Source organism: Lingula anatina, chromosome 2 (assembly GCF_051362555.1).
Source record: "Lingula anatina isolate TDL-2025a chromosome 2, LinAna3.0, whole genome shotgun sequence".
In the NCBI taxonomy this organism is placed as follows: domain Eukaryota; kingdom Metazoa; phylum Brachiopoda; class Lingulata; order Lingulida; family Lingulidae; genus Lingula; species Lingula anatina.
Genome location: NC_141768.1, coordinates 4,449,307 through 4,476,461, shown reverse-complemented (window position 1 = coordinate 4,476,461; position 27,155 = coordinate 4,449,307). Strand labels below are relative to the sequence as shown.

The window sequence follows — 27,155 nt, the reverse complement described above, 5'->3', positions numbered from 1 at the left end:
AGTGGCTCCAACTGATATTTGCTGAAGTAATGTCTGATTATATATTTGTACCAGTTGTTCCTGGCTAGTTTTATAAAGTATTCTGTATTTACCTGCCATACGAACAGGTGCTCGGGGCACCAAACTGACTTTTCTCTCCCAAATCAAAGTTGGACTCAATATTGACAGAACAACAACAAATGTCTGAATTACCATGTTTTTCAATTAGCTGAGCAGTTTCACCGTGCTTGCTGAGGCAGTGGAATTGTATCAAAAGACTGGCGTGTTTGGGTGTTGATATTGCCCCAACCCTGTTATTGAGAATGGTCACACAAAATCAACACAAGTGGAAGTTGTACTAAAGAAGGGTAAACTGCTGTGCCTAATGGGTTTAATGGCTATTCTCATAGCCTAGAGACAGAAAAGAAAGGATTAAGTAGTAGAAATTATTTTAAAAAAGAGGTGAGAAGTTAGATCTTGTCGAGGATAAGGACTCTCGAGGAGTCGGACACAAATGCCAAATTTGAATGTAAGTATTCATATTGCCACCATTCAGTACTTGAAGTGTACTCATTTATTATTACATAAAATTTTTGTGAGAATTACAATTTTGGCATTATCAAATGAAAATAAAAAAATAAATCTGTTTACTGCAAAGTAAGTAAAAGCAGGTCATGGAAAAGTTCATTGCTGTCTGTATGTGCCATTATGCCCAATTGCAAGCCGTGATCGCCAATATTTTTAGCAAATATGTAATGATTCCACTAAATCTCACTTTATTTTGAATGAATGAATTTTGATTAAAATATGTTGAAGCAAGCATTTGTAGATTTATTCAAAGAATCTGTTGATTTATTCAAAGAATTAATAAGTTCTGCATGAAAAAAATGGAGTATCTTTAAATATAGAGAAAAAAATGGAAAGATTTGAGACATTCAGTTGAGATAATACATATGTACTAATTTTCTCTTTCTAGTCTAGTCTTACAAAAGGAAAACAAGTTTAAAATGTGTTAACTAAAAAAAGGCCTACTACATTTCAATTTTTGTAGAATACTTAGAGGTCCTTGCTGACAATAAAAATGTCAGACATTGGCAGAAAGCCAGGGGTTGCAGCTGGACAGTTGGACAGCATGAAGAAGGTGCTATGGCAACAGTTTGCTAGGGCCTTGGGACAGTTACTGCAAGATGATGAGCAGAGACTGAAAATGGTAAGGGCAGCTGGAGTAGTGGTTTTGGTGTAGTTTGTATGGTTTCTTTTTATAAAAAATAAAAGAATGGTATTTAGTGTTTTTGCTTTTTGTGTGGTTCCTTTTTATTTAAAAAAATGGCTCGTAGAAAAAAGAAATGAATTTCTTTATATAAAGCACAGTAGATTAGTATGATGGTGAATGGACATAAACTTTTTATATACTTAACATACAAATCCTTTTATGTTCATTAAAAAACAAAAAGAAAAAGAAGGAAAACTGATTCATTAAGAAGAGAGATAAAATAGCAGCTGATTTGTCAGATGTTTTCATCTAATCAGTAAAGATGTTTTGAAATGATGATATTAGCTTACCACATATAAATACATTTATGTACATCAGTAAGCATTTTTATGCCAAATGTCAGATAGAGATTTTATCAATAATTTCTGATGAATGAGTTATGAAATTAGGTATGGGCTCATGTATGAAGTGTTATGATAATCTTCTCCTTCACAACAGAGACATTACGAAATATATAAATCATGCAACAGAATTTAATATTCCCTGCAAAAATCCACTTGTCAACATCAGTCAACATCAGTGGTTGATTTACACTCAAGTCTAATATACTTCTCTTCCCTTAACTTGTTTGCCTTGGGTTTTAATATCACTTATATTTTTCAATTTATGAAGAGACTCTACAATCTATTTCCTAACATGGGTTTTGTAATCCCCCTTCTTTTCAGGAAAGGCTTAGCTGTGGACTTTAAGACTTCGGCAGCTTAAAGTTTTCAATTTCAGATTTGTCTTTCTTCTTAACACATACTAAGTGATAACGGTCCACTGTTAGTACACAGAATCTACATAAATAGCACATTATTAAGATGTCCAGTTTGCTAAGAGTCAGATTGGACATGAGTGTCCCTTAACGTGTTAGAAATGTCAGTCTGAGAGAGGTTTAAGACTTAATCTGCTGCTCCATCAGAAACAAACCGCTGATTGATTAAGTTTGTGGCCGGTGTAATTATTGACATTATGAAGTAACCCAATAGTCAGTTTAGCCAGGATAGTGAAAGAAAGGACTGCAGGAGCAAACAGAAATCAAGTGTGTGGTGTGTACAAAGTATATGAGAAATCCTGGTTCTTGGTGGACAACATTTCATATGTGGATGGCTGAATAATAAGGGTCCAGTTGAGAAGAGTCTGCTGTCACAGATGATGAGCATGCCCAGGCCTTTCCTCTCCAGTTGGCAGTTGATTTTTGCATTGAAGAACTAGAGCACATCCTGTCGATTTAACAGTCATCAAGGATCTGTGGGAAAACAACTTGTGTGTTTGTCACACCTGTCAAAAGAAAAAAAATTATGTGCATGTGAAATGGGGGTCATCAGACGGATAATTTGAGTGGCCAAGATTTTCAGTATATTGCAGATTTTAACCAATTGTACAGATCAGAAAAAACATCAGTGAAACATTGTTATACCTGGCAAGGAATCGGAGATGTACTCTTAAAGGGATAATAACTGTTCGTTTTGGCCAAAAAATGAATTTTCCTGGAGTAAATAACAATTTTCCCATACTAGCCAATGGTTATTGAATCCATTTTTACATTTAAAGTTAGTCCCTTTTTTTTTTCTAAAAAGTTTTTTTTTTTTGTAATAATCTCTTGAGAGATTATTACAGAGTATAGCCATCTATGGAGGTCGCGTTCATGTTCCGATGACAAGCTCAGATATCAGAATAATAGCTATACCTTCCATTTTTGTGGTAAATAATAATATATTATATTTCTATGAGTTGTTTACAATGTTTTTATTGTGAAATATAGATCTCATACGAAGAGTTATTATCCCTTTATGTACCATAAACTGCTGGCTCGTATGCATCTGCCATCACTATGATGGGACATAATCAATAGAAATCTGATGACATTTTCACAGCCAAGACTGTTTCAGTAAAGGATGGAGGACGACCAGATTTCAGGGGAAGATGTAGAGGAGACACTGAGGAAATTTATAGAAGCTGCTGTGGCTGGTGTAAGTTTGTTTCAGATTAAGACATATCTAAGTTATAAGGATTTCACTGTCTTGACTTCTACTCTTGTCTTTGGTGGTGTTTTCATATTTTTAGTAGAAATTTGAAGGAATTGTATTGTATACTCGCAAGCCTTTTATGTCTGCAGGATATTTTAGATCGACAGTGTTTAGTATGCTAGAGTTTCTTTAATTTATAGATTTATATATTATTGGTTATTTCTCTTTATAAGGTATTAAAATGTTACTGTCTTGCTCTTGAGATACAGTAATGACCCGGTCTTTTTAATGGAGGGAAATTGTGAATTTTACAGATACTGTACTCTTTTAATCATGATTTCTTAAAATAAGAGCATTACTATTGAGTGGTTGCAAAAAAATTAAAAGCGGACCACTTGTAGCACCACGACTGCTATATAAAAATATAATTTCTATGATTTTAAAATGATTTATCTCTAAGTTTGATTTTTTTGCCCATTGAAAAGATCGAATCATTACAGTATTCTCTTATTACAAACACTGAAAATCCTTTGTTACATTTCAGTTTATTTAAATCATCTTTGATTAAAAAAAGTCTGTACATGTATTTTTTAGGTTGCTCAGAAGGGCTGGCGGCTTTTGTTGTTAGTATATAATTGATGTTTCAATTCAATTAGAAAGACACTGCAATTTTTTTAATTTTTTTGTTGTGATGGTAAATTTTTGCAATTGAATTAAGCAGTGTTCCATTTAGGTTTTTTTTTAAGGTTAAACATTTTTATTCAGATAAACTCATCACATTTAGTTGAGTCATGAATAAGGCGTAATTACTGGCAGTGCGAGCCAGTTACTATAAGTTACTATAAGTAACTGGCTCGCGCTGCCAGTAATTACGCGGCGGGATATTCAGGGCACAGACCGTGATCATAAGATACCGCGAATAGAAAATAGATTTTTAGAAAATAGACATTCCATGTGAATGAAGCCTAAGAGATATTTATGGTTGAGTATTACACTTGTAAATATCATGCGTATGAAAACTGAAGATAAAACTTAAAAGATAACAGTTGTTTGTCCATTGAAAACAATGAAGACCATCAATTCATTTTGTTTTATATCTTCTAAAATTGTATAGTTACTTCATGTCATACATGTTTAAGTTCTGGACCACATTTCTTAAAAAAATCAGTTATGGTGTCACCTGAGTTTTTAAAGATACTAACAATTCTGCTAAAGTGATGTTTTCAGGTGATGGTCTGGTAACCAAGTAAGTGCTGATTTATGAACTACAGAGATTTAAGGATTATCTACTAGTTTTGAACAATATCTAATCTTTAAACAGGTGAATTATGTTGGCTTTAGCAAACTTCCATATCATAAAGATAAAGATGCTACAGTTATTCAATACTGTCCTCAGGACTGATTGAAATGTAGATAAATTTGCGGTTTGAAATTAAAGGTATTTCTTTCAAAAAGACAATAAATTTATAAGAACTGTAGTATCTTTTTATCACACCTAGGCAGTTTTATTTATTAACTCACTTGAGTTTTACTGCACTATCAGTTTGAGTTTGATAAAATGGTGTCCTAATTTACAATATGATACAGGTACATGCAAAATCATGCTTAAGTTGCACAACAACCAAGAGCATAGAAAAGATTTTACCTGGTTTTAAAGTCATTTTATTTAGTTCTGTATAATATTACAGTGGTGTTTTGATATATGATGATTTTTACAAACTGATGTTAGTCTGCAAAATACTTGATCAATTTTTTTAGAAAACCGTTGCATATATAATTATTTTCTCCAGTTAGTAGTGTGGCTTATTGTGCAAAATGTTTATATTCAGTCAAACCTAGCATCATTGTGTGAAAGCGTCATTCTTACACCAAATTTTTGTGCAGCCATTTTGTGTAAAGAAAAATTGTGAGAAATTAAAACTAGAATCATATGGTTTTTAACAGGCTGTATTTATGATCAGATGGTTTTGTTTCCTACAGGAGAAAAAGTGTAATAGCCTACAAGCCAAAGTTTTGTAAAACTTCTTTGTGATGTTGTTTAAATGACGTCAAGACAGGTGTCAGTAGGTAAATCAATTAAGCACTCTGTATATGATAAAAGAGAAAAAGTTAAGCACAATCAAACGTGAACATTTTTTTCCATAGTTTTTTGAGGATCAGTTGTGTGTGTTTGCTCATTATTGATGCCAATATTTACTCTTTCGCAAGTCTCTGGTGCACTCTAGCAACAGTTACCTCGCTTTAAGGTATTTACACAGAACAAGAGGAGGATAAAAAAACATGAAATATTTATTCAGGTCAAAAAAAGGGGGGATGAAAATCTTAAGCATCCGGTAAGCATATTACTATATAAGAGATTTAGTGTGTGGTGCACAGGTCAGGCTGTAAAGATAACGGCGATTGGAGGCCAAGTAACAAAGAAAGGATTCATACAATATCTGAAAGACTGATAAACACACTTATGGATTACCTAAAGATGAGTTACAATGAATGAAATGAGTAATAATGGCTGTAATAAGGTAAAATGTTTCACCAGGTTTATTGGTATGTTTCAAAGGTTGTAGAAAGATGGGTCTTTTTAGATTTTTGTGTTTAAATGTTCATCAGTATCTTGACTGTTGCCTTTTTTCCTGCAGGGCATGGACGCTAATATTGTTTGTAGTGACTGTCTTGTTCAACACAATTGATCCACTTATCAATCATTTTTTTGCTTGAGTTGTTTGAAGCTATAGGGCAGATTCAACTGAATTTATTTCATGTTCGATTTCTATCCTCAAGGGTTTGTTTTGCATTGTAGAAACTGTTTGATGTTCCTCTGAACCTGTCCTGTTAATAACTCGACAACTTTCACCTCAGTATCATTTGTCAATTGCATGTACAGCTTCTTGTCTACAGCTAGCATTAAAAAATAATACTGATTTTTTTTCTTTGGAAATGTTGGTGCAAAATTGATTAAGATTCCATTCTTCTCCTCCAGGGCTTGTTGAGTGTGGCAGACAGTGCGAGGAGGAGAAGCTTTGCCAACCCAGAAAAGATTGAAAGGTGAGAGAAATGAGATTTCCTGGGTACCCTTACAATACGAGATATTTTCTGAAATTTATGGGCAAAATTTTATCTGCTCATGAACTGGGACAATCTAGTTTGTTTTGTCACTGTTGATATTGAGATATATACCATCTGAGGCATATTTTAGAAAAGAATTGAAAAACTATCTATACACTTTTCTACTTTTGTGCCTACATAAATATGAAATATTAACTCATCATAGAATATGGGCCAGACCACTATTTTGTTTGTATAAGAGATGTAACAAAGTCCCAATGTAGGCTTTTCAGAAACGCACTGTGTGCTTGTGCAGAGATAGAAAATATTTGTTCAGCTTGAAAGGAGTTAAATTTCCCTATAAGAAAATGTGTTAGTTGTGACCATGCAATGCTGGTTGTGCCAAGAGCAGTGAAGAACCCCAAGTGTGTTGTGTGTGTTAGTCAACAGGGGGTAACTAAGGCACCACTAATGTGTTTGCAGACCCAGCTGAAAAGAAAAGCAAATATTTACTGAGAGTTAGGAGCTTTTTGGTTCATTTTATTTTAAAGCTAAGTTTTGAACTTGGTGAACTTAAAACATGCATTAAACCAGGCTGGGGGTTTGTCTGCATCTTTTCTATGCCTTTCTTTCTAATGCTAGTTATTATTTCTCAGTTTGTCAAATATTTTTAAAGAACATTTCACTAGAATAGATTTTGGACCACAAGAAAGGGGTTTAATTTGTTTTTAGGTATATTACCCATTTATTTAAAATCGTAATACAACTTTTGTGATCTTATCTTTCAGTGAGAAAACATTTGATAAAAAACATAAAATGCCATTTGTAATGTAGAGTATCCAATATTGAAGAATTTATTTTTAAGTTTCATTAATTTTTTCCCAAGATAACAGTAGTATTTATATAAGATGAAAGAATATCACTAAATATAAGGAGACACTTGAAGAATGCATAACCATGGAAGGGATGGAGGCTTATGTTAGGTAGATTGTTTCTTTTTTTCTCTAATTCTTCTCTTTCGTAGTATTTTCAAACACTTTTGCTCAAAAATGTTTTTATTTGCCAGCTGAGTTTTTTCAGATGCTAAAAAAATCAAATTGAATTACTGTTAAGTGAACAACAAAAAGTGAATAAGTGTTACAGAATTAATTTAGAATAAATATGTAAATTGTTTATAACAAGGAATGTAGCAGGTGTGCTTATTTGAAAAGATAAAAAGATTTGATATTATTTCTAATACAGCCCAAATGAGAAATAATATTGAAGTTGTGTTCATATTCTTTACCTCATTGACTTTGATAACAGCAACTCTATGAACACAAATAAGCACTCTACTAAAATGTGGTTAGCTTTGTAACAATTCAATTGTATCATGTATGGCAGTTCAATAAGATTAAATAACCAGCACTGCCTTTAAAGTGCCTCCAGCTCAAATGGGGATTTAATGTTTTGCTTGAAATGTAATACAATTGCACATAGTATAACAAATATTTGATTATAGATGGATGTATTACATTAGAAATAAACCAGGTGTATCATGTTAGCCATTCTGTGGCTATAGAACTTGATATTCAGATGCAATGATGGGGAACTGATGGGATAAAAATTACATCTTTTTTTATCTTTATCACACTTTGCCCGAACTCGAGGAATGTTGCCAATATTGGGAGAGGTAGAATATCAGACCTAACATCAGGACAGCAGCTATCACTTTGGTCTATTGATTGTTAAACAAGAATTGCCAGTTACCTGGCAATCAAGTGGGCCATGTGGCGTGCATTTGCACCCTTCATCTATTATGTTTCTGCTGACATCAGGGTTGTGTATTATTTTTCTGATAGTACTCCACTTTGAGATGTGATGGAATTAGTGCCTCATATGGAAAACATTCCTAATGGAAAATGCTCACACTTTATGTGAAAAGGGGTGTATGTGCTCTCAGGGAAAGGCAAAGTGCTTTGGAGGAAGATATATAGCGATTCTAATGGGAAGCAATAGGGAAGCAAGTTTATGTAGCAGTTTTAAGGAAGGAAAAACACAAGGAAGAAAAAGCAGTTAATGTTGCCACTGGGACCTGTGTGATCTTGCCTTAAACACATATTTTGGCACCTCAAACCATACTATTCTAACAGTAGCCCGGAGATCCAAAACGCTGTTCTATTGACTGAAAACTTGACCCCAGCTTACGAGAGACGCCAAGACAAGATTCTGTAAGACGGATTTTATCTAGGTTTACTGAACATGTCCTGAGCTAATCTAAGATTGTATGCTGTACCGAATACATTTGTTTAATGGAAGGTTTATGTGTCATATATTAAGGTCTGTTTCTAGACTTTGTTTAAGTGCTACACCTTTATTTGATGACATAACAGAGACGGTTTTATTGAAACCTTTTTTTTAAGATACTTAAGGCAACTGATTTTCACTGGTTGAGTGAATCTCGTCACTAGGCAGATATCTCAAGATTTTTTTACATACTCTGAATAAGGATTAATTAATCATAACAGTTCCAGGAAACATTCTCGTCAAGCAATTTATCATAATTTATCATCAACTCCTTACATGTTATTTGGAAACAATTCAGCAAACAACTGGTAATTTGATATTGTTATATGCCAAGAAATTTCCATGTGCCAAGGTTTTCTACTTTGACCTCAAGAGAAAATACAAGAAAGCATTGGAAACCATTAGTTGAGAGAGCTGTGGAATGCTTCACTCTCTGACTGTAGAGCAACATGAATTTAAACTTTGCACTAAAGTTAATGGATTTACTAATGAAATTTGTGTATGATCAAGAAGACAGCCATGGAAAGAAAGAAAGATAAAATGTTATCAGTAAGCTATTAATATGAGTTTGACTGGGTCATCTAGTTCAACTTCTGCTTCGGAGGAAGAAAGTACCATGGTTTCAGAGAATGGCTCTGATCAGCTGGAAGAGAAGCAGACGACATCTGAAACTGACACATGCAGTAGTTTTCTGCCAGAACTAGCCTCAAATGATAGTAATGGAGGTGCAAGAAAGAATAGTAAAAGGAAAAGGAAACCGAGAGTAAAGTTTACTGGGATAGTTACACAACTTAAAAAGAGAGAGGAGGAGAAAGATGTCAGACGAACGTAAGTCCACATAATCACTGAGTCCTGCTTTCAGTTGCCACTTCATGCTCTTTTCCAAAAAAATTAATGGTAACCAAGTTCCATCTGTTAGAATTTACACAAACTGTATAAGTTTTAATCCTAGATAGAGGGTTTTTAAAACTAGTTTTCTTCCAGTGTTCACCAATTAACAACTTACAAATACAAGTAAAGAAGGCAACCATTCCTTACAACTGAAATGCACTGTATGTACAATTAAATTAATGTAGTCACTTGTCATTTTTCATCTGGGGTGTTTAACATTTCATTTAAGACCTATAATTGACACTTGTACCTAAACAGGGCATAGGGTTAAAAAGCTAACTAAAAACTTTTTTGCAAACACTTTTGTTGCATCTGTTAAGGTGACAATCTGACATGCCATTTGACTGGGAAATGTGGTCTGAATATATTAGTAATTCATATTGGCTGGGTTTAAATAGTACATAACAATAATGCAATCTTAAGCTTGCTGTTTAGAATTATAACCATTGATATTTGCCAGTAGTAATAGTATAGATTAGTAAATCTTTAGTAATATTTTAATAACTAAATTCCCTTTTTAGACTTTTCATGAACATTATAGGGTTAATCATTTATTATCACTATATTAGAAACACTACATTGAAAATATTCCTTGTGATACAGAAAATATAACATTGTATCTATGTTGAATATGATTGACAGAATAGTTTACCCACTAGGTGTTGTTACTCCAGCAAAGCAAAACGTAAACTATGACATTCTTCAGCATGTCTTAGGTAGCATGGGGCAGGCAGTGCAGTAACTAAGGAACAGTCTGGCCTTAGAGATAAGCCTGGATCGTCTGTGACCTGGACCCCATGTCTATCAGACCTGTGACACTGTCTCCAAGACACCAGAGATAAAACACTACTTGTATCTTGTAGAATATTTCCTTTAGCTAAATATTTTGTTTAGGCTGAAGGAAATTAACTGAATTCTTTTCTTTCTTTGTGATATGTAACTCAGTGCTGATAGCAAAAAGTGTGTTTTAGGTCTTTCAGCAAAATATTAGAATATTTTATCACTACAGTACTTTAAAATAATTATATAATACTTGAGTCCTAAAAACAAAGCACAATAAAATGAAAAAAAAAAGCTGCTCAAAGAAGGGTTAATGGTTTTGTTTTGTTTGTCAGAGAGTGATATTTAACTCTCTAGGCTACATGTTTAGCAAATAAACCTAAAAAATTCTGACAATAAGCTATTTGCAATAACCTAAATATTATGTTTTTGTTCTTAAGAATCAGTTTCTTTATTTGTAAATTGCAAGTTGCGCTTTTTGTTAATAGTTACTTACTAGGTATATTCTGTTTCTATCATTAGTATTGGACAAAAGATTCTCTCTTAGACTCTCACTCTCTCTCTCTCCATTTATCATCTGTTTTGAAGCTCAATGACGTAGTAGAATTAAACATTTTTTGCAGTAAACATATTGATCCACAGCACATACCAAAGCTGTACAAATTTATCCAAAGTGGACCAAATTAACAGGTTTCCTGATCCACTAAATAGAGTTACTCTTTGACTTGAGGTTACTTTCACTGCTCACGGGTGAACTACCATCGTAGAAAAACAACCATAAATTGCTCTCACGTGTCACCCAATATTGATATATTTTCCTGAAGTGACTGTATATCCTGAAACAACATTGATGTGTATGTGTATTTACCCCTGTAACATAATGATAACAATTAAAGTAGTCTTTAAACTCTTTTCCAACGTATCTAAACAAATTGATGTTTTTCTGCTGGGTGCATTTGATTGATTTTTTTGAAATGCCAGAATGAAGGACTTGCAAGTTGAGGTCTTTGGGAATCATTTTAGTATCAATACATCCAATTGATTTGTCCTATGACTTTAACAATAGAAACAACTGAGGCAAGATGCCAGTGTTATAGATGTAACTCGTTCTGCAGGAGTATTCTACGATGGCTAGTGACTATGAAGATTTACTTGAGGTTCTCATTGAAAGGTAGATTTGAATTTTCTGTTTTGAAATGTTGGTTTGGATATCAATAGCATTAAGTATGTTTTGCTGGTTTTCATTTCTCTACAATGGGGAGACACTTGGGAAGTATTTGTATCTAATGTGGCAAAATCAACAGAAAAATATCTTAGTAATGACTTGATACTAAAATATTCTTGGTTTTTATTATACTATAACAAATATCATAAATCTACACTTAAAAAGTGCTAAATAATGAATCTTATTCATACTTAAATTATTAAAAATTACGCTTCTTTGTTTTGACTTATTTAGTGTCACTGATGTTAAGTAATGAATGAAAGTACTGGTACAGTTATTGCATTATACATAAATTTTTAGAATAATTCAGAATTTTTATGGCATATTTAAGAGTTAATTTGAAATCGTTTTTTACCTTTGATCACACAGTAAATAAGCAGATTTTACCAGATTTTGATATAGAACTGATAAACATTTCAAGGTGTCATGTGATTTATTTTAAACTTAAGGCGGAAATAACCCTAAAATATTCACCAACAGTGGAATATCCTATTTTCATAATTTTGAATTCCAAATAAAGCAATTATAAGTGGGGTTTTAAGTTACTGTAATATAGATTGCCAGAAATAAAGACACCACTACTGTAGATACTTCACTGAAATTTGTTAGTTTTAGACCTGTTGTCTGCAAATTTCTTTTTTCTTTGAGGATCACTGCATTAAAATCTAAAGGAAATTTTATTTTAATTTTGGTAGCTTTATGTCAGTTAATCTCATTTTTGTCAGAACTTGGCTAATTTTTGCTGCAGTTTCCATGTTTTTTTTACTAGTAATGATCGACTTCTAGTCAGCAACTTAATGCAATAAAATACAGCATGAATGAAAGAGCTGCAATTAAAATCCACAAATGACCTGTTTATAAAAGATAAGTCAAGTCTCACACCTGGATACCAATTCAATGAAAAACATCTTATAGAACACAATTTATCAGCTTTCTCTGATTCAATTAAACTGTGACCCATATGCCCAGTATAATATAACTGTAGGAAAAGAGTTACAAGGGGTGAGAAGTGAGGGGAATTTTAGGGCAGTTTTCCAACTGTTTTCAGTAATTGCTCCATGAGGTATGGATTTAGGAAGGTATGTTGATCAATCAGATCAATAATGTAACCATGAATAGTTTAGGTAATTAGAAAAATTGGCTTTCTTTGATTTATGTGTTGATGGGTGGTCAAACTCTATGACATGCTTGATATTTTCTTTATTTTATATGTGTTTTTAATGACATGTTTGATGTACTATATTTCATTATAACATATCAAGTATTGTGTAGGGATTAATGTTTAATGAGGTTTAGTCATAGTATACCATGTCTTTCAAGTCTTTAAAGAAAATATAAAGTTTTTTTTTTTGTCATAGGTAACATTTGATTAATTGTCATAGGTTATACAACTTATTTATCTACTTTTTTAAAATCTTTATATAATCTTGATCTATACTGAATATTACATAGCAATTAACTCTAATCAGTTCTTATTAGCGATAATCTTCAGAACAATACAGTATTATGTCTTTGGAACTGATAAAAATATAATATTGCAAAAATTAATGAATGAATAAAAAGATGGAATGGATTTTTGGAATATTATACAGAGAAAATGATGATATTACTTGTATTTTACTTATCAAAACTCTTGTCAATGAGAAAATGTGGTCTCCTTTTAAATAAAACCTATCTTAGAAAAAAATTAATGAAATATCTCGTAATTGCAATGGTCCAAAAATGTGTCCCCCATCAGTAGAGCCTGAACATCAATTGTGTAAATTTAAGATAACCTTTTACTGGTAAAATGTATTAAGTTTATCCCTTATTTATAATGCCAGGCAGGGAATTTATCAAGGGTAATATAGGCAATGAATGCTGCTGCATCGCTCTTATTCATGTCACATTGTTTGTGAAGTGCAGCAACTAATATTAGCAACCTTATTTGCATAAAAGATCAAGCTTTAAATTTGCAAAGGTTTAGTGTGATATTGTTTGAAAAGAAATCCTGGTGTGTCTGACCTGTGAGGGAGTGAGATTATGGCTGTTTTATTATTAAAACCATTAAGTGGAACCTTTGCCTCTCAGGCCAAGTGATCTTCATGTATCTAGCAGTTCCGTACCTTTAAGCAGGGACCTTCAAGCTTCAGGCAGAATTTGAATCTTTGTGGAAAATTCTATGAGCTGCCTTTGAGGATTTTTGTGAAAATACAAACTGGCAAGAGTGGAATATAGATGGCTTTGTCACTGAAAAAGATGTAGTGGATTACAATCTACTGAGAGAGATTTTCTTGGAGTTGCTCAAAAAAGATATTGGAACAAAATAATTGAAGCACAGATGATCAAATTGAATAATGGAGGAAGCTGTCACAAACACAAACCTAGTTCAAATTTTTAATTCTTCCAGTTTCAACCAAGATGAGAATCTCAAGTTGGAGCAGAAGTTCAAGCTTCAGCACCTTCACCAATTGATGAGATTTTTTCAAAACCATGACCCTCCCCCTATCACAGTGGAGTCTAACTCTCCCTATAGACCTACCACCTACGAGATCAGAGAGCCTGGGGCACTAAATGTGGAAGAATTCAAGGAGGCCATTGGAAATACACTGCAGACCAGAGAATATGATGACCAGTTGGAAAAATTATTTAGCAAAGTAAGTACATATTAAGCAAGATTCCAGTAGTTCCATAGAGTAGTTTCAGGAGTGATGTATGATATCTTAGAAACACACATGAATAGATTTCAATATCAGTGCAGTAATTTAGATGTTGTAAATCCACGATAAAGGAAGCTGTTTTTTATTGGAGACCTAATAAGGCCTCAATTACCATACCAGTAGTTCATGTACAAGATTAATTGGCAAAATATTATCAGATATGCTTTAAAAAATTAATAAGATAGTATGTACAAACCTGCCAAATTGATAACATTCATTGCTTTGAAATAGATATAAACTTCATATGATTTCACACAAGGTATGTAAATGTGATAAGATATATAGAATGTCTACATCATACTGCATTGTAAATGAACACAACCCTCTCTGTCTGTACCTCTAGTATGGTATTCTGATTGAATTTACAATATCATGTCTAACACACTTTCATAATCTCATTAAATATATTCCATATTAATCATATTGTCACTTTAGGCATAGTCCTATGATAGTGTGTGACATCAAGCACAATATCACAACTAACACAATGCCACAGCTAACACAACATCACATTCTGCAAGATATCACATCTAAGAATTTAGATGATGTCACATCAAGCACAATCTATTTTAAATGAATACTTTTTTTAACACAAGACTTTCATTTTTGGTTTTCCAGCTTGACACTTCAGCAGATGGCTATGTTGACTGGGAAGAGTTTGCCACATACATGCTGCTCAAATACAGAGAAAATGATTATCTTAGAACCAAGAAGCTCATCCCATTTTTGGTCGACCCAAAGATTCGCCATATCTTGCATAACAGGGTAAGAACTTTTAGAAAGAAATTATAGATATTTAGAGTAAGACATGTAAAAAATGAGTTCAGATATGTATAGAATACATTAAGTATCATATAAAAAACACTAAGTCAAATGTGTCAGTTGATATGTTTTATAATTTAAAAAACTTAAGATCATTGATATTGTTTAGAGCTTTTCTAAGTTAACAAGTTGGATACCTTTTTCACAAAATGCTATTTAGATGTACTACAATATCTTCAAAAACTCAGAAACAAATTATTTTACTGAAATATACCCGAGCATATTGACAAACATTATTACTATGCCTATGGTTTGTAAAATGAACCAGTTATAACTACATGTACATGTAAATGTAGTGCAAGGTGCCAGGAGTATGTTACCACTTACTGAGTTTAATGGCTTTGACTAGTTTCATTATTTTCCTTGAAACCTGACCATGTTGTGTTATGGTTACAAAAAGGGAATTAATGTGAACTTGTTTATCTGAGTGAACTTGCATGTATTGAGGTATAGATCAGTTGACAGTTCACTTAAAGACAGAATTATCAGTTCTATGGATGTATCTAGGTGTGTGATCAGCAACTAGAAATAACATTGTATGATACACTAATTTTGCACTGGGTAAAATTACACTATAATGAATACAAATGCTATTTTGGTCTTTTCATTTATGCCATTTCAAGTTATATAAAAGCAATAAATGCATAATCTGGATATTTGAGCTCATGTCATGTTCAGATCAGACGTTGAATAGAATTAAATATTAATGGAAGTTTCAAGAAATACTGAAAAAAACATCTGAAAAAAACATCTCATTTTACCAACACTATTCAAAAGATTTTTAATAATCAACAGTTATGAACACAGTTCTGTTTTCTAAATAGTTTTAAACGTGTCTGAATCTAACATTTTCGTTTCCTTACACTTTGCCTTCTTGGGGATATTAGGCAGTAAGTGTGCTAGTTTGATAATAATAGTTTTGAAATATTATTTGAAAATGTGTGAGTATTTTGTGAACAGTTCAGTTTTTTTTAATAAATAAAATCCCAAGTACATGTAACTCTTTATTTCTTATTGATATTCTTCTGGTGGGTGTACTAGTACATTACATGGCTGTTTGTGTGCTTACGTATCTTTACTTATGTTGTCTCTGTTGGTTTAGATTACTTCAGTTTATATATTCATTTTGTATGAATTTTGAAATTGTCTGTGAGCTATTTACTGAATCTAAATACTAGAAGTATTTTTTCACATGCTTTGTATAATTCAAGGAGAGCAAACTAAATGCAATAAAAGTTCACATATGTTAGCAGAGCTTTTCATGCATTTTCATTAATTTGGCATACCGGTAAATCTTGTTTTATAAATTTCTTTCCAGCAAGAACCAACATGCAGAATAGTAGCAGTAGAGAACCCTGTCAGATTTGTAACCATTAGCAAGGTAAGAGTGATATTAGTTTTCAACTCTCACCTTTCAAATATTTGTTAAAATCCCCTGCATCTATAAATACTTGTTTCATCTGTTCTCTTAAACTTGGTATACTGACATAGGTGAGGTATACACACTGAGTATAAACAGACAATTTATTATTGCTATTATTACCATTATTATTATTACTATTATTATTATAATTATTGGTATACAACTTTTATTTGTATATACTGGGGGTAAAAGGACTCTTGTTACATTAACATAGATTTAATTTTCTGAATCCACACCCCTTAATATGATATACTAAATCAATTTCATTTTTTCACTCAGGTAGTAATCTCTTCAATACAGTAGTTGGATCCTTTGTTGTATTCCATAACATGTGACACAATATTGTATCATTACACACCTGACGTAACCTGCACTAATTAACTTCTTTGTTGCAAAACTACCTGTTTGATGTGTTGTTCTGTTGTGTGTTTAATCTCCTAACAAAACATGACTCAGACATGTTATTTACGGCACGTTGCATTGGGGCATTGCCAGGTATACTCATGCATAATTGAAACAGATCAATGGGAGGTGGAGACCTGAAAACAATCTTCGTGTATTATGTGTTTGTCATTATTGAACAATAGACTTAAGTGTCCTAATATGTCTTATTTGACATTTTTTGTCAAAATGTAGTGTGTACAGGATTCCTTTTCAATGTTATTGATCTATGGTACTTACAAATAAGTTTCAGATTTATGTTATGGTGGACATAGTTTTAGTCCTCAAACGAGACTGATTCTGGGAGATCTGGAATAACTTAAATTTCTGGCTGGTGTTTTTTCAAAATTAAATGACTTTCATATGTTGCATCTGGGTCATGTTGAATTCTTATCATAGAATTGTTAAGTACTTGTATCCAAAAACTTTCATTATTTCTTTTTTCGCAACAACCCAATCTATTAAAAAAGTCTTTCCTGAACTGACTGTAAACTTAGACATGGGGCATGCAACCTGAATTAGCAGGCTACAGTATGTTGGAAGATCAGTCGAGCTTTGGGGATATTGGTATTGATATAATCAAGACTTAATTTTTTTATAAGATTTAAGGAGTTTAAGGTCATAATTATCATATTTTTCTTGATTTTTAAAATATATTGTAGGAGGGCGCAATCAGTGTGTGGACACCCAACCTGTCTCTGGCGGGCACACATACCATGACACAAGAAGAACCGTCTGCTGGTGGACAGAAACGCCGCTTTAGCATGTGGGTCACAGATGCTGCATACATGCCAAACTCCAATAAAATTGCAATAGCATCAACTTCCAGAGATCTGAGGTTTTATGACACATCAACGTCAAAATATTTTGAAGAGTTTCATTTATATTGTAAGTTTATTTTCAATAGAGAATATTGTTTCATGATGTATTTTTAGATAACAAAAAAAAATATCAGAGCAATGTAAACAGTGAAGAACAGGCTATTCCTTAAACAATATCTTTAATTTCAATCAACCAAATATTGATAAAGATTTAAACAAGTTTCCTAAATAGTGGTCTGTATGAACCATTTTCTGATATGACTTGTAAAGAAACTTAAAAACTATTGTAACTTATCATTATATCAAGCTGTGTAATTGACTCCTAATGTTCTAAGAATTAATTTATGCACTGACTACCATATGTATTCCATTTTAAATTACTACTATGATTGTCCTTTTTTATTTCAGCAATACCAGATGTACCCTACTGTTTGACATACTGGTTTGATAGAAAAGTGAGTAAAACATATATTTTCTTGGTTCAATACATGACAAAACCTAGTGGCCGGAATATGTGTACAGCAATACTGAAGACTAATTCCTTGTTCTTTTTGGTTATTGTATAGTTTAATCACAAACATAGAGGGTTGTTATATTTATGATGATTAAGAACTTTTACAAAACTTCAAATTTATTTTATATTTTTGTAAATAACCATGCTTTGAATTTAACTTTTTTCAAAGAATCCCAGTGGTGATTCCTTGCTGATTGCTGGCATGGACAGTGGCTCCATCTATTTGTTTTACTTTAAAAAACCCATCACACAGCTGTTTGAAACACCATTCCAACACACCACTTCTGAAGGAGTTACTAAGATATTCTTTAAGGTAAGCTTAGTTATCCTGCTGCTCCTGTTACTCATCATTTTCATGCATTTTGTGATATGGATTTTATGGATTTTGTTGTCTTCTGGGGAAATTTTTAATTAGTACCCCCCCCCCCCCCCTCCATATTTTACAAGAAGAAAGGCCTGTTGAAAGAAAAAAAATTTTTTTCATCTCATCCAAAATGAAAACCTGTTTAACCTTTTACAATTCCAGGATCTCATGTTCCACTCTAAGTGTGTTTGTCTAGAGGTGATAGAAGACATCCATCCTGACATCATTCGTAAAGTAATGTATCTCCCAGACAATGATGGTATCATCTCTTCTAGTGCTAGCCCCAGGAACTCTATAGTCATCATGGACATACAGAAAAAGAAGAGGCCATATGTTTTCAAAATGAATAAGGTGAGCACTTAAAACACTTGCTGTACAGATCTTTTTTGTGAACATAATTCATTCAGTTGATGTCAGTGCACAGCCTGATTGCTTAACATGATATTTAAAATTCTATGGCTTGTTTGTACTTGGTAGAATCCATTTTAGTTTTGTCTGATGGTGAATTATCCCAAATGTGTTACACAGTGAGATCAGTAAAATAAAATAGTGAATTTTGGCAACTTCCTTTGGTACTGCAGCTTTTATCACATGCATGTGACTAATTAAATAAAAATTCCTATCTAAACTCCTGAAATATAGCATAATTTTTCACATTGTAGGGCGCTGAATGTTTTGACCACAACAAGACCCTGAACATCCTGGTGACTGGCAGTGCTGATCACGTCCTGAGGGTGTGGAATCCCTATGTAGTCAGTAAACCAGTGGCCATACTGCAGGGACATGCTACTGGGGTCATTGATGTGGTCATACATGAAGAGCTGGTGCAGTTCTTCAGTTATTCAAGGGATGCTGTAAGTATACTATTGTACTGCAGCTAGTGTCAAAAGCAAAGACCCAGATGTGATGTATTTTGTTTAATATATGCAGGCAATACTTGAATATTTTTAGGTATTTTTACGTATGTAAGTTGGATACTATTGTGTGTGTGTGTGTGTGCGTGCGTGCGTGCGTGCATGTGTGAGATAGAGAGAGAGTACCTCACACCAACTTGAGAATATACATACACCTTGTTGTATCTATAACATGCTGTCAAGTACATAGAACAACGCATGAATGTTATGGTACAGTTGTACACATATGAAAGGTCCTGTCAATGCACATATCTTTGCTTACAAAACTTCATCATATCACTCCAGGTGGTGAAGGTGTGGGATCTAAAAGAGCACACCTGTCTGCAGACTGTGGTCATGAAGTTCCCCAGCACAGTACATGGGCGTATCCCAGAGCATGGTCCCTTTCCCCTCCGTCTCCAGCACCCCCCTCACCACGCCCTCGTGGTCAGCTGTAATGACTACATAGGAGTGCTGAGGCTGGGTCAGTCGTATAACGAGAGGACTAACTACCCCACCACACATAAGACACAGCTGTGTTGTGCAATATATAATACCTTCTATAAACAGGTGGGTGAAACTATGGAATTGTGTTTAGTTGAAGTATGTTTTTTTTTTTGTTTGTAAACAATATTGTCTTTAGTGAGTTTGTCAGACATTTGCTTTATGTTTTAGACATGGTTACTCAAAGTTAAGTGTAACATGTTAATTGTGTATTGCATGAAAATTGATGCTGATAGATGATCCTCGTGATTGAAATATTGCAACGATTTCTAACTATGTATGTAAATTGTCATAATATGAGAATTCTGTTTCATGAAATATCTTGAGACAAATGTTGGGTGTAACTTTTAGACAAAATATTAAGTCTGTTTTGACCATTAGTTATTCAGATTAATTTTATGGTTTGTCTTAGACTAAAAATGAAAAATGTGTTAGGTGAGCTCCCTCTCATGTGCATTGTGTTTTAGGTTGTGACAGGTTCTGATGACTCTACCATAGCTACCTGGGATATAGACACAGGCAGCAAGGCTCTAATGCTAAGTAATGCACACGGTGAGGAAGAGATAACATCGATGGTGTTTGATGGACAGATGAGAAGGCTAATTACTGGAGCAAGAAATGGAACTATCAAGGTACTAACAATTTTGATCAGACTTCAATTATTATATTTGGAATGCACACAATCGATCTATGATAATTCTGTTTTATTGCATTAACACTAGTTTATTGTAAATTATATGTTAAGATATTTTATGTTTGAAAAATTAATGTTTAGATGTAGTACTCCTGTGTGTGACAATATTTTTTCTCTCACTGATTTTTTCCATTCTAGGTATGGAACTTCCAAAATGGCCACAACCTGCACAAACTGGAGGCAGTAGCAGAGGCAGAGGTGACAGGCATTGTTCCTTTCAGTGACAAGAGGATCATTTTGGCAGTGGGCTGGAGTAGGCTGATAACTCTGTATGATGACTCTCATGCTGATGTAAGTACAGTTTACTGTGTACATGACATGGTGACCGCCCTGCAATATTGTGGTAGTTGAGACATTGCATTGGTTGTGACAGAATGTTGTGTACTGGTACCAGCAAGTACTTTACATTGGGACGTTGTTTGCTGACAGATTTGTGAAACCATCATTACAAGCACTTATTGATAAATCTTTAATTCTGAATTAAATATGTCATTTTTTTGTTTTATCTGGCAAAAATAACCAGAAATATTCAACTGTAATTTCAGAACACCTACATTAAGGCAGAAACTAACTGGAAAGGTGGTCAAGTCCACAAAGAAGACATCCTCTCAGTGGATTACTGCCCACCAAACTTGCTGGCCACTGGGACATTTGATGGAGAGATAGTGGTCTGGAGCACTGACACAGACAAACTGTTTCTCAGGCTAAGAAAGGGACAGCCTGTCAAAATGTATGTATTAGTTTGAATTATACTTGTACTAGTAAGTGCCTTTGCTTGATGAAGAATATAATCAGACAGAATGTGTAACGCTTTATATTTTGTGTATCCTTTTAAGATACCCAGTACATAGTGGTGACAGAGGAATGTGAAATGATTATTAAGACAATTTAAATATGCTAAATGAAAAACTACATATTTCAGTATAATTCTTGTTTTATTTTTTTCATTAATTATAGGGATAAATATATTTGAATTTTAATTTATTAATTTCAGTAATATATTTTTTACAATCCTTATTGTTTCTTCATTTTCTATGCACAGTGACAAGAGAATGCAGGAGTTTGACATCAGTCCAGACCCAGAGCGGCCACCAAGCAGACCAAACTCAAGACATAGAAAATCACACAAACCTGCCAAAGGGTAAGGCATTATTTTCAAGGCAGCTATTTTAGGGAGAGTTGGTTAGTTGTGAAGAATTTGTTGACTTAAGTAGAAATCAAAGTATTTTTAACGAATGTTTTAAAGTTTTTATTAGTCCGCATGTATACATTGATTACGTAATTGTATAGAAATCAAGTTTAAATCACATATAGGGCCATTCCACATTATAATACATCCATTTGCGTTCCAGGCAAGCAGCCCCAGTGGATAAGCTGCTATTCCTCCACAATCGTGCTCATGGCAAATACCTGGACTGTGCCTTTCTTATCTCCAGTGAGGCGGGTGTTCTCAGGTGGTGGAGCATATACAATAAGAAACATGAATTTGGTATGGAAATACTGATAATTTCAAATAACAAAGTTTCTCTAGCTTCCATTTACCTTCCTTGTTTAAATGAATATTCTTTATGTCGAAATTGAGAAATGCAGTTTCTATCCTATTGTTGAATTTTCAGGGTATTTTTAAATGCTTTTTGTTTTTTATGGGTAAGTTATGGTTATAGATAATCATATACATACATAAGGTTGCAGTGCATATTAACACAATAAACATAAGCGTTTCCTATGTTCTGTATACAAGGCAAATTTGTGAAACGTTTTCTTTAAAAGAACTGAAAGCCGGTAACTTGGTTTAAATACCAGTAAACGTAATAATTCATGCAAATAAACATTGCTTCTAGGTTCATTCTATGCGTCAGACTTTCCTGATGAGTCTGTTTTGGGGATGTGCTCAGATCCAGATAGCAGTATTCTGGTGACAGGGGACACCCAGGGACATGTGTCTGTCTGGGACATCTCAGAGTACTGCCTGAAGGCTGAGGAGAGGGTGAGTGAAATGCAGCTGTTTATGGCTTTCATAGTGCAGTGTCTTAGTGTTGACATGAAGTATTAATTTGGAGATTTGTTAATTTGTAGAGTTCCTCAAATCAGCTCAGTTACAAGTGCAATCCCTAGTAGCAGCTACATGGTCTTTGCCTATATATATACAATCAGTGCATTTTTCATCCTTCCCTAAATAGAAATATAATGAATTAAATATAAAGAACTTCATAACTTGAAGATTTGTTTTTATTTTAGCGAATCAGGCATAGACCCCCGCTATTGGCTGGCTGGAGAGCACATGACTCGGCCATTGTTAGCACAGAGTATGTGGAGTATTCAAGTGACCTCCATTTTATTCTGACAGCATCCACTGACAGGACAGCTAGGCTCTGGAATCTGGATGGTCATTATGTTGGAACATTTGGACAGGTAGGAATAGAGTTATTATTACAGGGGCGGATTGAAGCTGTCTTCTGGGTCTTCCGGAAGACGGTCAGATTTTCAAGTTTAAATTGACGGATATTTAATTTTTTCTGTCGGAAGACAGTCAAAAAGTGGATGGATCAACAAAGATTATTAGGAAGACTGTCAGAAAATATCTCTGGATCCGCCCCTGTATTATTATTATTATTATTATTATTATTATTTTGCATACGTAAGCTGAAACATCCAATTTTGTGCTGTTATATTTTTTAGTTGCAACAGTCATATACTGATTGGTGATATTTTTTTCCTCTATTTTCACAGAAACAGCAGTGGAATTTAGACGATCCCTCTACATGGGCACACCCCAAGACCCCCTGGACAGTGGAGGAAGATGAGTTCAAACTAAGTAAGTTTAACAAAAAATTGTTTTTATAAAGATTTTGGATTTTTTTATGGCATATAATTTTTAAATAATTTTAATGCGCATTAATGTCAATCAATGTTTATGGCATACAACAGGACTTGCATATTTCACATGCACATTTCAAGTGCAAAAGATAAATATTTTATGAAATATTTTACAGATTTAAGCAATGGAGGAGAAGAAGAAAAGAGTCCCAAAATGCCAAATATCTCAGAATCAGCAGTTTCTAGTCCATGTAAGAGAAAAGAAGATTCTTCACTTTTTAACTATGATGAAATTCCTACTATTGAACGTGGAGAGACACTTATGGATGAAGACATACCACTAGCGCCATCTACAGATGGAGAAACTGAGAGAGATGAGGGTGCAGCCACAGCCCAGGATTCAAGAGCTGTTAGTACAGTCTCTATACAAAGAGCTGATGTAAGTGATTGTGTTTGTATTTACTTTAGTGTAAATATTAATATTCACAATACCATATAAGTAAATAATTTGCATTTGTTGACAAAAATAATTGAGAGTGCACACTGATATCTGGAATTGTCAATATATTTAGGTGTTATATGTATTTGGTACATGCCAAAAAAGTTCCAAATATCATACAGTTGGCAATATGCCAGATCTTGTTCATTGTACTGAAAAATATCAATATAATTAAATAGCTACTTTTCTCATAAGGAATTAAATTATACTAGTATATAACTAATTATTTTGTCAAGTAATTGTTTTTTTAATTATAATTATATTTTTATTCTCTTGTTTTTTAGATACCAGTAAAAGCAAAGTCTGTAACAATAGACACCAGAATGAACAGAATAAGCACAGATAGAGCTGCAGAAAGCACCATGCCAACAATGCCCAACAGAGCACAGACATTTGCATTTGGAACTTTCTCTGCTTCCCCAAAAGTAATTAAGTTTTTATTAAAATGATACTTTGATTTACTTTTTATGTAATAGAAAAGATAAGAACTTCAAGTTAATGAAAAGGGAATACATGTATGTAGTTTTGCTAAGTCAGTTACTAAAAGTGCTAGAAACTTATGAATTGCAATGAGTTGCAAAATCAATGTTCGGTTTTTTTCATTGATTAACATTTTAGTCCAAATGGCTTTGGATATCCTACCGGATATTTTTGTTTTTAAATAAATTTCAGTGATTTATTATTGTTGTACAATAAAGGTTTTAATATTTTATTCCAGTCTAAACTTGGTATAAAAGTTGACAAAGACCTAGCCAGAAAAATGCATGACCGTCAAGAAAGGCGGGATGCCTTTGGAGAGATAGATATCAAGCAGGCCTCTAGAACAGGCAAACTGTGCTCACCCTTCCATGCACTGCTCACTCCAGTAAGTCACACGATAGATTTATATACAAATTTCCTTGACCATATTTCTGAACTAACAAAGTTTCACCAAAGACTATGTTGTATTCTCTTTGTACTGAACAAAATAGTGTAATAGTAATAGTAATAAATGTAATAGTGCAAAAGATGTAACATCCTGCAACTTTGTTATAATTTTCTAGAAATAGAGGAAAATTTGCATTATATATATATATGGTACTCAGCCGTATGACTTACAATATGGAATTCATAAACTCACATCTTAGTTGTTTGGTAATTGTCATTTGAAAGTGAAGGAACAGTTTTGTAATAAATGTCAGGTGATAGTAACAGTTATGATGGGCCAGCTTTAAAGGTACTCATTAATTTTTTAAGTTGGCTTTATGGATACTTTTGCAGAAATAGTTTGATAAAAATTAAAATGTAATCTGCTATTTTATGAAAAAAATAACATTTTACCTTTCAGGAGTTGCAAAAGATTGAGCTTCCACCTAATTTCCCTACCTCCGCAGGTCCTCTAAGTCGCACATACACTACAGACTCTCTCAACTCTGACGCTGGCTCAGAAAGGCATCCTAGTGGTCAGTATAACAGGAAAAAGAAACCAGAAAGGACTAAAAGTAAAATTCAGAAACTCCCTGCAATATAGGATGAATTCATATCACAATCTTGTCTAGTGCCACCATGAGTAAGAGAGAAAAATGCCAAACCCAGAGGCATGTTGATACATGTACTTCACAGCTGAAATGGGATACCTGCTTCACATTTGAAATGTGACACATGCTTCACATTTAAGGTGTGGAACATATGTATAACGAGGCAGAACCAGTGATCTATTTGGCCTTGATGCTTATAAGTTCTGGAATCTCAAGAGACCTAATTAGGTAATTCCAAAGGAAAGTGTGTCTGAAAACCCACCTGTTATGGCATACACAGTTTCCAAATTGTTTGAATACATTTCAGTGCTTGAATGTAGTTGTATGAAAGACCAGAGACCTTTGTTTGGAAGAAAGTCAGATATCAAAATAGAATTTTTTTCCAAAATAATTATTTTAATTTTTTAATCAAAATTTTTGTTACTTTTTTTATTTCATTTAAAAATGAATCAGCTTTCAGAGTGAACTTCAATAAGGAAAAGAACATTATTCCACTTGAACTGTGATATGTAAAGTTTGTATGTTTATAAGGGCTGTCTATCTTCTTTTTGATATTGAATGTAAATATTTTTTTTTAATTTGTGTCAAAGTGTATGGAATGCTGTGTAAATATTTTAGTGAATTCGCAAAAAGCTATGAAAATTATTATTAAACTAAAGATACAGTTATTCTTTTTATTTAAATTAAAACCTTCCACTGATTTAAAAGAGATTGACAAAATATTTATTTTCCTTAAAGTTTTTTCAACTTTTATTTTTAAATTATGTGCCATACTGACGCTGACATAGTTACACATGCTCTCAAAATTTTGTAAAATTCTGCTGAATAAAAAGAAAATTAATTCTTTATTCATTCTATGTTTTATTATATTGAAAATGCTTTATCAGTTTTTAGGTTGAGCTATGACACAAGACAGTTCATAATCTAGTGCAATGTGGACTGAAGGGGAAACGATGAAGCAATTCGTTTTCCAGGGCTCCGTTATGTATAATCTAAAGTGACAGTGCCTGCTACATGTACTTTCATGTATTTCATAGACCCATATCTTTGTATGACTTTACTTTGTGAGAGTAAAAATTCGAACAGTTCTTAGTCTTACCATGTAAAGAAAGTTTCTGTACTATTTTGTTCATATATTTAAAATAAGAGATTTCTCATTCGCTGGAGATTTTAAGTCTCCATCAGTCCATAAGTCTGCGTTACCATGGAGACGTGTCTGAAGTTCTTACCCACTATGGTCTAATCTCAAGCAAGAAAATGAAAACATATCTTCTGAAAATCATAATGAGTTTAATCTCTGGGTAGGGGTTTAATAATTGGCCCACAGTTTAATTGGTCGCCATCGGTGGAAAAACGTGCCTTATTTTGGCACTCGAAACGTTATAGTTTTCAGTGTTTTCTCTCTTGGTTGGCTCACGAAAGTATCTATTCCCTTGGTTGGTCTGCCTCACATATTCCCATATCGGCTTCTTCTGCTTTCTTCAATTTATTTAAAATATAAAAGAGTAACTTCTTCTCACTTAGCTGAAAAGTAGGTTGGCACAGTAGACAAACGAAAGAAAAAGTATTGTTTGCAATGTGGAAGTTATAGCCGTGAATTTCAATTAAGCTAGAATGGCCAGAAGCACTCGGAACTTTCAGCTTCATTGGGGCGTGCAGTTTTATACATAAAAACTTAAGGACCACGGTTTATATACACACGGTGCTTTGTGTATATTA

General features: G+C 33.4%; 1 protein-coding gene across 8 annotated transcripts; it reads left to right on the top strand.

Moving 5' to 3' along the window:
* Positions 1-45: 45 nt before the first annotated feature.
* Positions 46-26,284, top strand: LOC106180855 (cilia- and flagella-associated protein 337). 8 transcript variants are annotated; one of them, XM_013565019.2, is made up of 24 exons: positions 46-508; positions 1,031-1,189; positions 6,182-6,246; positions 13,818-14,064; positions 14,746-14,892; positions 16,268-16,330; positions 17,476-17,701; positions 18,043-18,089; positions 18,318-18,461; positions 18,675-18,863; positions 19,175-19,366; positions 19,712-19,975; positions 20,377-20,541; positions 20,742-20,894; positions 21,149-21,333; positions 21,646-21,744; positions 21,956-22,092; positions 22,445-22,590; positions 22,842-23,015; positions 23,334-23,418; positions 23,597-23,859; positions 24,204-24,344; positions 24,638-24,784; positions 25,247-26,284. In XM_013565019.2, the coding sequence occupies exons 2-24, from the start codon at positions 1,061-1,063 to the stop codon at positions 25,427-25,429; spliced, it is 3,591 nt and encodes a 1,196-aa protein (XP_013420473.2). In that variant the 5' UTR covers positions 46-508; positions 1,031-1,060; the 3' UTR covers positions 25,430-26,284. The 8 variants fall into 8 exon arrangements, with proteins under 8 accessions (XP_013420473.2, XP_013420475.2, XP_013420476.2 ...); XM_013565021.2 differs by lacking the exons at positions 46-508; positions 1,031-1,189 and adding an exon at positions 2,511-3,207; XM_013565022.2 differs by lacking the exons at positions 46-508; positions 1,031-1,189 and adding an exon at positions 4,940-5,723.
* The last annotated feature ends 871 nt before the right edge of the window (positions 26,285-27,155 follow it).